Source organism: Cibotium barometz, chromosome 20 (assembly GCF_041138505.1).
Source record: "Cibotium barometz isolate CiBa-2024 chromosome 20, ASM4113850v1, whole genome shotgun sequence".
In the NCBI taxonomy this organism is placed as follows: Eukaryota; Viridiplantae; Streptophyta; class Polypodiopsida; order Cyatheales; family Cibotiaceae; genus Cibotium; species Cibotium barometz.
In genome coordinates this window covers 29,901,784-29,915,838 of record NC_141065.1, presented here as the reverse complement: position 1 = coordinate 29,915,838, position 14,055 = coordinate 29,901,784, and the positions used below count along the sequence as shown (strand labels likewise).

Sequence of the window (14,055 nt, the reverse complement as noted above, 5' to 3'; positions counted from 1 at the left end):
TCGTATTCAGGGGTCTTCTCGTTCCGCGCAGGCAAAGCGCATTGTGTTTGTGGGAGTGGGACCATGGCATTTTCTTTTCCTCTAGTCCCACAGGTATTTCATGGCACCCTAATACTCCTCAGTGGTTGAGATCACTTACATATTGGGGTGATTCTGTTCTATTCCGGCTTATAGCCGTGATTATTCTATGCTTTTTTCATACTTAATATAAGTCTCTTTCCTGAAAAAAAAAGTCTTCTCCTCTTGTTGAACATGGCCTCAATTGTCACCAACTCATGACGTATAACATGTGGAGCATGTCTCGTCTAAGTACACCTCTCAATTATATGGGTGGTGGGATGTCACCAACCCCCGACGTATGACATGTGGTGCATGCCTAGCCTCGATATGCGTATGGAGCATAGGGGTGGTGCCCATATGGAGTCCAAGGGCATGACATGATGTTATCCAAACTCCCAAGTCTAGTGGGAACTCCCTAATGGATCAGGAACTCCCAAATGTCTACACGGAACTCCCAATGGACATCAAGTGGACCCAAAAGGAATCATTCGTACATGCAGTCATTCAACAGCTACTTCAATGGCGCACATCAACATTAAATCAATCACTAGTGACTACTATCGGTGCTCACCTACCGGACTCTTCAGGCTTACAAAAGGATAACTCCACAGTGGGGAGCAGTTGTGTCTTCCTGTTTTGTTTCTAGCAGAGTCCGTGTCAGACTATCTCCCTGCGAGACCACTACTTTGTGTACACAGTGTAGACATGTAATAGTGATTAGAGGTTAATGGTTTGAGCCCTGAGTGCTACTGTGCACTCCATTGTGTCTTCTTATCATATCTATAATGTTCATTGAATGAGAGAGCTTAAGTGTGTTCATATATCTAAGCTTCTCCTCCCTCAGACATACTGTCCACGAGTAGAAGCCACCTTCTTTCTCCTTTAATGTACCGGACAGTCAGGTCTGCTACAGGTACGGATACACTAAAAATTTGACACGCACAATGGGAGGCCGCCCATATAATCTCTCTAGTGGAACATTCTGAGTGGCTCTCCCTCTCATGGCTATCACATCCAAGAACAACAACAACAAAATCAGGGTACGTGTTGATTTATGTTCTCTTAATAAGGCAACTATCAAAGATGGTTTTCCTCTTCCATTTTACGGACCAAGTTCTAGAAGATGTGGCCAGTGTGCATTGAGCCTCTTCTCCAGCGTGTACCACGCCGGCCAAAGCCTGTAGGTGGGCCAGCTCCGCAAGTCTCTCAGGCGGCTCTGCCCACATCCATCCTGTGCTGCTTGTCTCAGCACCTCTGCAACTATGCTGCCACATACGCCAGGGCATCTCTTTCACGCAACTCCTGTCATTTTGGCTGCGTGCTCTTCTCCAACCCAGAATCACCGCCAACAGCTGCTTGCGTTTTTTTGTTTTTTTTATGCTTGTTCACAAGATGGCCACCTCGGCTACTTCACTTCAGCTACCTTTTTTTCTCAGCCACCTCACGTGACCCTTGCAAATAACAAAATGCTGTAGGGTAATGAGTTATTTGTTACCAACTTGATGAGTTTGCTTTGATTTTGTAGAAACCCCCAAATGCTTAAATGTGCATGTACACGAAGTACAATTGGTGCAACAGGTATGGGCATGCACCACAGTAGCATGAAACGCGTTTCTAACGTGTATGAAACGTCTTCCCCCCTATGAATATGCGTTTCCCCATGTGTGCTTGCGCGAAACGATGATTCATCCTTGTCTGGCTGCCTTTTCCAATGTTTCTTGTAACTACACTACAACACACACATATCTACACTATTGCACATACACAAGTACCTATATATATACCTACCCTCTACACATATACATACGCCCACACTGACACCCATGTCTACACATATACGTACACGTATGCATACATTAGATATATACATGATACCTCATGCTGTTTTCTTCATTAGTGGAAGAGCAACGCAATGCGGAATGTATTGGAATGATAAAGTTGTGTATTTACAACCACAAGTACATGGCATAATAATAAAATGCTGTCCAGATGGTGTCCTTTCACACCGGGTGGTCAAGAAAAAACCCTTCGATATAGAAGGTAAAAAGTGCCCCTTATAAGCCCTCGTTCACAGCTGGCACTACCACTATGAGTTTCCTTCAATGGTCACCACCGCTCATTTGTGATGCCATACTTGCTGCTGTCACAGTTCAAAAGTTGAGATATGTGATGAAAGAAAGGAATTATAAAACTCCATCGCGACCTCTCGGACTTGCGGGGTCCCAGTTGGTCCTCTAAAACAAAAAATTGGCCTGTTTGTACAATGGTTCTAAGAAAGCAAAAAAATGCCAGGTGACCTTATTTAGTAAGTGAAGCACAGGCATACTACTCATTTTGTCCACACAGACTTGATGGCCTCAAGAGAGGTGCAAGTTGTATCTACTCCAAGAGTTGCCAGAGGTCGTCCAACAGGAGGATGACTTTGGCTAAGGAATGGTCTGATCCCTGTGCTGCTGTGCTTGTCCTCTCAGCTCTGCTAAATGTCTGTGTCCTGAAGTAGGCAATCAGGAATCCTGGACTGCTGACAACTACGCAACCATGAAGCATCCACCCAGAGCATAACCAGGGTGTGTTCTGAGATTGGTACCTACTAGATCATCCAAGTAAAAAAGGTGGAGTCTAACGACGTTGGGGGGAGAAGTCATGGTGGTCAGTTTGCGAAAAACAGGGGACAAAGAGATGCAAGGCATCCTGACCCTGAATAGAGAAAAAAAATCTCCTCAGGGCCCACTCTCACGCCCTTCTCTATCTTGGGGCTGTAAAATCAGCTCCCATGTGTTACTCTTGCAACCCACAACGCTTTTTGCTTGTGGAAGGTTACAAGATTCCTTCACAATTAGCTTCAGAATCACACCATTTTTTGGGGAAAAAAAATTCAAGGTTTTGGGCACCAATGTTTGTCAACTTTCAGCAGAGAGCCAAAATGGTTGGGCATTTAATAAGCATTCGACAAGAAAAACATGTCCTAGGGGAGAAAACACATTCTTAAAGCTTCCCAAGTTCAAATTATGTTTGTTTATAGAAATTATTAGCATATAGCATGGGCATCAAAGCATGAAATTTTTTCTTGCCTTTGTGACATGCCTGGAAAAGTCTACCTCTGAGAGGGACCAATCATGGAGGCTTCATTTCAATTACTGCCTCTATATTGTTATGTGAGCTTTCACAAATGATTTTTCTTTTTACTAATAGATGGGTCTATTTTTCCGGGTAAAAAATATTATTGTTAGCACATACGAACCTCATAAAGCAACAATCCATATCAAAATAAAGCACGCTACTACAATTCACATAGAGTTGCTGGTGATTACTGGAATTGCAAACACTTGTGCAGGCCTTAACCGTATGCTCCATTTCATCTCCTGAATTTCTGGTGTTTTGTGAAGCCACGCTTTAAAGGTAGTGGCTACACATCCTGGGGTGCAAAACCCATCAAAAGCTTCACTTCCAAGATACGCAATAAACGCAATCAGCATGAAGTACCGTTCCAAATACTCAGCACCTCGATTCAAAGCAGCACGCCTTCTGTGATGCTCAAGATTCTGGTTATTGAAGACCTTTTTGTATTGCAGAATGGCTTGCCGTAAATTCTGCATCACAGCACATCGATCTATGACTGCATCCAAAGACACTCTTTTCTCTACTCCATTTTCCAAAATCCTGGTAATTTTCCGTATTAACGGTATATCATCCATAACAAAACCTGTGAGTGAATTCTGACGTTCTATGGCAGTGGCATCAGTCATATTCCCTGCTTCATCACCACTGCTTGATCCAGTATCACCATCAGATACTTCAATAGGAGGTGTTTGCAATCTCACTGGTTGACCAAAGTCACAGCGCAATTTCACGAGGCATGCAATGACTGTGCCGGTTGTAGTACGACCACGGCCCATCTGACAAGCAATCACAATTCAAAAATAAGCTTCCAAAGCCAACAATATACATACATACATCTGCCAATGCAATTTCACAACTCAATTATTAACTCCTACAAGCCAAACCAAACACTGGAAATACAAACATATCATCATCATTCATCACCTCTTAATTACAGATAGCGACATGGAACTGCCATGGCACCTTATGGTAGGATCCAGGAGAATTTCCGACACCTTTACAGGGTAGCACATCATCTTCTACACAGACACACATCCTAACCCGCAGAGACGTTTTTCCACAGGTTGTGGGGTATGTATGGGAGTCAGCATACAGATAAAAGTCCAAGGCATGCAGACAAGTCACATTACAGGTAGAGCACTCATTAATGTGTGCATAACTCTCCTAGGATACAGCTAAGCCAACAAATGGGTGTGGAAGGAACACACTTCATTGATGATGCAGGGCCAGTAAACATACGAGTTGAAAGAGGTCCCTCCTGCTGAAGTTTCATGATGCTCAGTTCGACTCTTCGGGGTTCCTAGATGTTTTTGTGACATCAATCCTTGAGAGGGGCGAATTGAAAAAGTTTTGCTAGATAATTGGCAGCTTGTGCAATGTTTATCATCAAGGACAATAATTCCTAAGAGGGGGAGAGAATGTTACAACCTTTATAAGTACACACTAGCAAAGCCTAGGACACATTGGTAGATCGTGGACCCTTTGGTAACATATAACAACACATCATCGCTTGTTGTAGCTAGCGTGAATTCTTATCCATAGCTGACAAGAGGTTCTTGGGTGACAGCTGTAGGCCTAAAGACCCACTGGTGTGTAGCAGGGGGGGTGCCAAACAAACACAGGGCACATGTATGGTATGTGGCAAGTAAGGTACACACTGGACGCTTGGGGTCCCTAATATATAAGGATTGGGTGATTAAACAAAGTATGCCATGCTAGGGTGCCATGTATGAGGGTAGATTCGGGTGGAAGGGAGGCTCAAGGGAAAAGTTGGATGATAAGCCTCAGCCATACCTGAAGATCGTTGGGAAATTTCCTAATGGAACTAAACCAGAGATTGATTTGCTTTCGCCATCCTCACAAGAAAAACTCCACTAGTAGCTTCCACACAAATAAGAACAAGAGCCTCTTGGTAACTCGGATGTGTTCTGGTGGAAGGGAGGAGAGTCTGCTGATTGCTGAACTAGCTTAGACCAAGGAGTTTGTTCAACCCCTGATTTGGGTTGCTACCAGCGATAAGATCTTGAAATTGGGACGATAAAAAGAAACCATAGCGGCTTTCAATTTCGCTAATAGGATTTGGTCACCAGACGCAAAGCAACTTAGCAACACCAGCTGCTTTTTGGGGTGTTGGCTGTGCTAGAGAGCTTTTCTCGTGCACAGAAGCATGTGCCTCATCGTATGAGCAGCAAGGCCCTAATACAGGGCTGTTGGTGGGTTGTACAACAAACGGGTACCCTTCAAAACTGTGTGCAAGAGGCAAGAGGACTGGTACGGTCTAAGAAAGCAATTTCAGTAAATGTATGGGCTGAATTGGTATGCACAAGACTATACAGGACTATGCTGCAAGTCTGGAGCTACGGACAACAGTAGGGAGAGGTTGCCAGGCACGTCAATGACCAACTGCTGCAGGTAATCAACCAGGTGGTGCATGATCTTATGCACAAGTACACACGTCATAGAGCCCGTTCGTACATGTATGTGTAATACCCATACAGTTTCTGTACTGCAGTCATGGATGACTGTCCAGAGATTTGTAGGCGTGAGCAGATTTTGTTTGGCAAAAAAATGACGTGTAGAAAGGTCAGAAATAGACTGTGGATGCGTGTAACAAGGTGTGGGCATGTATTGTACACGCTTTTGGGCTAAATATACCACTTTTGGCCAAATAATAGTTGAAGCCTGGTTGACCAAGTGTGTATATAGCATGTTTATCAGCCAAAGCACAGAGGCGGTCTCCATTGTGGAGCAAAACTTAAGTGGCAGTCCGGGAAGAGCGAAGTAGGTGGAAATGAAGGTAATAGGGCGGTGTACGGTGATCCGATGGCTACAAGCTCTAGCAGGTAGACAAAAAGCTGATGTAAACCTCAGGTTTTGCAAATTGATGAGCCGCGCCATCTATCCACCACATGCTCTCTTGAATGCGGGAGATCAGAAAAGCGTCTATCAGAGTCTTAGGAAGCAAGACACTAGTGGTAGACACGATGCAAATGAATAGTTTTGCACAAAGGTTTGTGCTCACAACTTACAGTAGTAGCTCAGCCATAATGTTTTGTTTTGTTTTGTGAGCCAGGGTTCACATGGCACAAAATGTGTCCCATAAACTCATAAGGAGAACACTTTCACCACTAGTTTCACATTCAGCCAGAACGGATGATGATAAATCTTCCATACCTTTGGATCGCCCTACACCGCCCTATTACCTTCATTTCCACCTACTTTGCTCTTCCCGGACTGCCACTTAAGTTTTGCTCCACAATGGAGTCACTTGCTAGTAACAATATGAAATTGTTAAAGCCACCAGGATGGCTCACCATCCATCCACTACATGCTCTCTTGAATGCGGGAGATCAGAAAAGCGTCTATCAAAGTCTTCGGAAGCAAGACACTGTGATCCCAACGTTGAGGAGATTCACATTCAACCATAATGTTTTGTTTTGTTTTGTGAGCCAGGGTTTGCATGGGCACAAAATGTGTCCTGTAAACTCATAAGGAGAACGCTTTCGCCACTAGTTTCACATTCAGCCAGAACGGATGACGATAAATCTTCCAGATCAGATTCCTTGGGCGTAGTCCTCCTCTATGACATCAATTTGGTGGAGAACTCACGGATGTATTGGTGGCTTAATATGGAAGACTTTTATGTTGTTCTGTTAGATGACAAAAACGATGTCTCTAATATAATAAATTTATGAATACCGAGAAACTTTTTTCCGGGTACAAAATAGTACTTAAGTTAGTTTGAACTTTTTAAGCCCCCTTGTTTTTTACTACATATTTGAGGTCATTTTAATTTTCCCAATTTACTATGTGTTTCCATCCACATATTGTTGGAAACAGGGTTGCAAGAATGCGCAGTGCGTGCACACACTTGTTTAGACGGAACATATGCCTTACATCTTTTAGCTTTTTTGTCGAAACCAAGAATTAAGCATGTCTAAGATTATTCCTTTTCTAAGGGGTGGAAAGATGATAGCAAGACCAATGTATCCACAGTATACCCACAATGTGACCTATGCATCTTGCGGGTGGCCAGTTGAATAATGGCTACTCCCAGAAAGCTGAGGTCATGGTAGGCGGCTTATGGGAGGCTAGCTCATTTGGTGATACAAGTACCAAAAAGCTGGCATATAGGTGGTTAGCTTGTTGGCAAGCCTAGTTCCAAATTGATGAGATCGGGCCAAGGAGCTCAAAGACTCTGCTTGCGCTGCTAAGTCCGCCGCCGCCTTCTCTCTCCCCGCCCTCTGCTGCCTGCGCCTTCTTCTCTACCCCTGCCTTCTTCAGCTGCCCCCGCCTTCTACTACATCCGCTCCCTCCTCTATTGTAGGCATATGCTCACTTATGGTAGTGCTATGTGTGAACAGGGCTTAACCAAGGGCACTTTTTCCCATGTGGTTTTTCTCCTTGGATATCAAGTGTGAAAGGGCACTCTACATATAATCTTTTGTACTTCTATATTATAAGGATGTGACACATGCAAGGGTTGACTTGCATTTTGTGGCTACCACACTTTTGGTGGACACATAGAGACACCACAGGCCCTCATGATGGCACGCATGATACGCAGCAAACCATCAGTACCCCATGAAATTATCCGAGCAGAGTTTGCTGCGCCTCCTATGATGGTAGAGGCCACATTTCAGACTATATGCCTGCTAGACAGATTCAGAGAGATGCCACAAAACAGATTGTCATACAATGCTTTTGAGGCATCTAGACAGCTGGCTGAGGCAGGAGACAGAGGATCATGGTATGCACAGGTCACACATTGGTTCTCACAGCATGGCCTAGACATGGATCATCTACCACCGTTCCAGTATGACAGGGATGCACCACATATCCGTCTCTCTCATAGTGATGAGAGGAACAGAGTATTGAGACAGGATCTATGGCAGCTCTATACACGAGAGACATGGGTATCGCCTACACAGCCTCTTCCACCGAAGATGCTATACTATAGCGATCACTTCATGAGTATCACTGATGATGGATTTATAGAGAGGCCTAGATACATGGAGGGCTTTTTACCACACGGCTCCCGAGTGGCTATTGGTCAGCTTAGAGTTTCATCACACCGATTGGAGATTGAGACTAGCAGAGCAGCACGGATCCCCCGAGAGGAGAGGGTATGCAGATTGTGCAGAGAGGAGGTGGAGAGTGAGGAGCATTATGTATGCAGATGCAGAGCATATACAGCAGAGCCACATTCCCTACGCCAGATCTTTGAGGCAGCAGACGAGCGCATACTGGGGAGATTCATTCTAGACATACAGCGCCACAGAGAGACATCACTACAGGCTCAGACAACTCCAGAGGGGGGAGGACAGACAAAGATTACTACATTTTTTCAGAGATCCATCCCACTCCCAGCCCCTACACGGCAGGGAATTACTCTCCAGAGAGCCGAGACACTCAGAGCCCGCAGGAGACAGAGGACACCTGGCTTTCGGACACCACGCCTATACCAGAGAGAGATGACAGAGATCAGAGCTCAGTTTCACAGAGAGGGTGCGGAGCGACTGGCTCGCTTCAGAGCACACCCACGCATGTTCTTCAGGGAGCTGTGGACACCCCCTTCATTGATGTATACCATTTTATACCCCCAGTATGGCACAGGATGGAGCTAGCTAGGTTGCATATCATGATTGTATACTCCATGCATATAGCTTTGCATTCTCCTAGTAGTAGAGCTCCATCCCCTCCACCACTCATTGTACTTATTGCACACCCAGATTCAGCTTTTTAGTTCAGTACTTTTTCATTTTGTTGGGATGACAGAGGATACCCCATACAGGTACACCGATTTGTCTCATAGGCCGAGTTCGGTGTACCTTCCAGTTCCAGTTTCATTTTCTAGGTGCCAGTAGTATCATCTTTATTTTTCATTTTCTGGGTTTCTTTTTTTAATCCAGACATTGTATCAGATCCACCATGATGTAACTTTTGGTCTCATAGGTCATTATGGCCTTTTGAAGACGTTAATATAACATTTCATTTCATTTCATTTCTCTCTCTCTCTCTCTCTCTCTCTCTCTCTCTCTCTCTCTCTCTCTCTTGACACTCAGAGCTATTATTGAGGAGGGCAGATTATATGGCAGGAGGATTTATTGTTGCTTTGTGGATTTCCGCAAAGCTTTTGACACAGTACCGAGAGCCAGACTGATGCGCAGACTACAGGAGATGGGAGTGCCCACAGAGCTGATTTGGGGAATCATGGCTTTATACAGGACAGTTGTGGGGCAGGTACGTACTACCCAGGGTATATCTGAGATGGTTCACTCCACTATTGGGGTGAAACAAGGCTGCCCCCTTTCCCCTACCTTATTTGGGATGTATGTGGATGAGGTTTCGGACTATGTAGAGCGGGAGGGTGACAGAGGAGCACAGCTAGCAGGGACATGGATTCCGCTGTTATTGTATGCTGATGATATTGTGCTGATCTCAGATTCTCCAGAGGGGATGCAGCGTCATTTGGATGCATTGCACATGTTTGCAGAGGACAGTGGATTGTCTGTTAACCTTGGTAAAACCAAGGTGATGGTGTTTAACACCACAGCACAGTGGGTTAGGAGGTCAATGCCCACCTTTACATATGGTCAGGAGACAGTGGAGTATACAGATGCATATACTTACCTTGGTGTGGTTTTTAGTGGCCCACTATTTTCCTTGAGGAGAGCAGCGGAAACCAGATTGACCAGAGCTTATGCAGCATTGGGGAGACTAGAGAGGATGTGTTCGCAGGTTCAGTTTCAGGAACCTCGAACAAAGCTGTGGCTCTTTGACACTTTGGTCACTTCAGCCATGCTGTATGGAGTGGAGATATGGGGACCCTCAGTGGATCACCACAGCCGAGCTGGTAGCACTGATGGATGGAGACGTATGGAGAGGTCCTTGGTTTCTATGATTTCCCGGATGATTAGGGCCAAGGCCTCCGTACCACATGATATTATCCGTGCAGAGATGGCTGCCCCCCCATTGGTAGTAGAGGCACTCACTCGATCAGTCTCCTTTATACATAGCACTTGGGCTCTCCCTAGAGACAGATATGCTCGCTTAGCCCTGGAGTCTTCACGACAGTTGGCATCACAGGGAGACGGATCATGTTGGTATGCACAGATGACAGCTTGGTTCCAACTGCATGGCTTTAGTATGGACAGGCTACCTCCATTTCAGTACTCCCTGGATGCACCCTCCCTCTCTCTCACACGGGCAGAGATTACCAGACTTATCAGGCAAGACTTGACTCAGCTGGACACTAGGAGGACATGGATACAGCCGACACACGAGCTTGGTACGAAGATGGCTTTCTATAGAGATCATCTTCTCCAGCTCACGGAGGATGGGTTTGTGATTAGACCCAGCTACATGGATACTCATCTTTCTCATGGGGTACGGTGTGCTATTGGTCAGATGCGCACATCCTCACACCAGCTAGAGATTGAGACTGGCAGATTCAGAGGAGTACCAGCTGAGGCCAGGATTTGTCAGCTATGCCAGATGGAGCCAGAGACAGAGTTACATTACATATGTCACTGTCCAGTATATTATGAGATACGAGGCCGTTTCACTGCCTGTTCAGAGAGGGCTTTGGACCACTTTCTAGAGTCATGAGATACCAGGATCAGAGATGCCTCGGATTGTACTTGCTGGAGCTGCGTAGACATAGAGAGGGTCTCCTGAGAGGGAGGGGATCAGAGAGGGAGAGACACCTACAGAGGCAGATTACAGACTTCTTTCGACCAGAGATTGAGCAGTCAGGTCAGCAGGCATTGCAGCTAGCCCCAGAGTACAGCCACACCAGAGGTACACTGATTGATCGGGCTATAGAGCTGGGGCGGTCCAGGCGCCCCAAGATGAGAGGCCCATCTCGACACCGGCGGAGACTACAACAGAGGATCAGGATCATACTAGCACGGCATGGGAGACGTCCAGTCAGAGTACTCACCATGGAGGACATTGAGGATATCCGCCATCGACCGATGAGAGACATCTTTGGATAGTGATGTGTATGATGCTTACCTTTGTTGCTGGAGTTTTCCTCCTAGATGTTATCCATTAGGCGTTCCTGGTACCGTACTTTTCCTCATAGTTGTTTCAGTTTCAGTTAGTTGTTTAGTTGTTTTTAGCTTTCCTTACACAGACATTGTATCAGATCCACCAATTGTTGTAACCTTTTTGGTCTCATAGGTCATTTTGGCCTTTTGAAGACGTTAATATATCATTTCATTTCATTTCTCTCTCTCTCTCTCTCTCTCTCTCTCATTTTCAATGTGAGCTTCTCCATCCTGCACCTAACCGTAACGTGCAAGTTTGTGTGTGTGAGTGTATGAGTCCAACACCAACAATTGGTATCAGAGCTGGGGGCTGCCTGTGGAATTCTATCTTTGAGATCTGCCACCATAGCAAGTTCCGTTGCTGCGAAATTTCGTCGACTATCTATTTCCATCGACCTAGCCCGACTGTAATTTTCCGTCCATTGAACAGGTTCCGGCACCCAGTCCGTCCGTCGACTGCTTCTGTTTGGCGATTTGTTCCATCCGCTACTCTGCCCAGCCCAGCCCAGCCGTCAGCACTAGTGTGGCCAAAACCACCGCCGCACTCAGCGCCTCTTGACAATGGAGCTTTTCGGCATCCGCACCGGATACGGCCTCCAGCGCCAGCGTGCGCAGAAATGCCTCCGCGTGCGCGCACCGCCAACTTTACTGTGAGACGGACTGTGCCTCCGCCCCGCCCCCCGGCTGCGATGCTCAGGGTGCCCCTTCGTCGCCTTCGGTCGTGCCCTGCTCCGGCCACCCCGTCTGCACGGTTCCATCCGTGCCTGTGGTTCTAGACGCGCGTACCTGCAACTCCACTCCCTCGTCGAGCGCGTACAGCTCAAGCCACGCCTACGTTCCAGTCCAGTGCATTGCTCCAGCAAGTCCAGCCCAACGCGTGTACCTGCAAGTCCATTCCTCGCCGCTGGTCTACAGCCTATCACCGCCCTCGGTGCTTGCTCACCTGTACTCGTACTTGCCATCTGACCCCCGCCACGTGGCCTGCTTCAGAGTCCTAGCCCCTGGTCATATAAGGTACTTTTATTTCAGAGATTTCTTATTAAAAAAAAAAAACTTTGCAAACATTCTACTACAGATTCAGCAACTTTTGGGGGTTTGCCAAAATTCCCCTTTGCCAAGAAAATTGAAAAATTGCATGTGGTACAGGGTTCGGATAATTTGGGGAATTTCTCAATTTGATGACAAATTGGACAAATTGAACATGCTGCTTTGCTTAAATTTTGGAGGTTTTTCAAATTAACCTCAAAATCGGCAGATTAAGCCTCCCCTGCTTACAGCAATTTGGGGCTTTTATGAAAATTGGCCAATTAACTGCACATTGAAGCGATTGGAGTGCATAAAAATTGGGGCTCTTCAGATTGGAGCATGTAATTGGGCATTACAGCTGTGATTTATCGCATATGTATACACATTGTGTGTAATTGGACAATTTGGTGCAGGTTTACACTTGCTTCAGTTTGGAGACAAACATTTGCACAGGACATTTGGTTGCCTAGCAGTGCACATTGGTGCTTGGTTTGCTTGTGCAGGTATATTTTGTTGACATGGCTCAAAATGCTACAGATTATTTGGTGTGCTCACCCGGGAGGACAAGTTGGATGGATCTAACTGCTCCCTCTAGAGTTTCATGATCCGTAATTTGCTGGTAGCCAAAGGGCTTTGGGGCATCGTGTGTGGTGATGACACACGCCCACTTACCATACAACCAGCCACGCCTCAAAGGGGAGGTGCTCAAAGAGCTCCTGAAGTAGAACCTCCTCCCACACAAGAGCAGAAGAGATGGGACTCTAGCGATGCACAGGCCATGTCATTGATAGCCCTTTTAGTGAAAAGGACTATTATTCCGCACATTCGTTCTTGCAAGACATCGAAGCTTGCATGGGACACATTGGAAGCAATGTATCAGGTACGCCACGAGGCAAGAGTTGCCTACTTGAAGAGACAATTGGATCTTCTGTCTATGGATGAGGATGATTCCATGGCAAATCATCTCACCAAAGTGAAAGATTTGCAGAAACAATTGCTCAACATTGATGAGGTTATTCCAGACAGACAACTGGTCACCAACACTCTTCATTCTTTACCACCTTCCTACTTGGGCTTTCACACCTCTCTCAACCTCTCTATGCAAGGAGGTGGTGATCCCGTCACTTTTGAAGAGCTAGTGGGTTTACTCTTGCAAGAAGAGCAAACAAGAGCAAACTTATCGAGCAACCGTGGTGGAGGCATTTACAGCCAAGGATAAGGGTAAAGCAAAGAGCTTTACGCATGGGGGACAACAGTCTAGCAAGGCTGGTCATGGACAGCCCTCTTCTGGTGGTGAAAAGTCTAACAAAGGGGATGCAAACAAGCCCAAAAAGAAGGGCAAATGTCACTACTGCCATAAGCCTGGACACTACATCAGTGAATGTAGGAAGCGGATTGCAAAAGAGAAAAGGAAAGAAGCAGGCAATGCAGTAGCAGACTCTTCTAATGACAAAGCACAGCAATTAGCTAATGTAATTCAGGAAGAGTACACTTTTTTGGTCACATGCACTAGTGGCACACCAAGTGCTTTAGACAATGATATGTCTTGCATTGCATCTGACAGACAGGATGTATCATGGTATTTTGATAGTGGTGCTTCGAGCCACATTACTTCATGCAAAGATGAATTTCAGCACTTGGTTTATGCTTCAAATGGCCGCACTGTATCATGTGCAGATCATACCACATATCCAGTAAAGGGAATTGGCAATGTCATACTCATTGCAGCCAATGGTGCCAATATATGTATGAAAAATGTATTGTATGTTCCAGGGATAAAGAAAAATCTGCTCTC

At 45.8% G+C, this 14,055-nt stretch overlaps 1 protein-coding gene across 1 annotated transcript in view; it reads right to left on the bottom strand.

Moving 5' to 3' along the window:
• The window catches only part of LOC147627770 (metal ion-binding protein), a 130,553-nt gene that overhangs the window by 30,886 nt on the left and 85,612 nt on the right, over positions 1 to 14,055 (bottom strand). Inside the window, exon 13 of the mRNA XM_086814735.1 lies at positions 3,372 to 3,956. Coding sequence (XP_086670861.1) covers positions 3,372 to 3,956 — 585 coding nt within the window. The remainder of the gene's footprint in view (positions 1 to 3,371; positions 3,957 to 14,055) is intronic.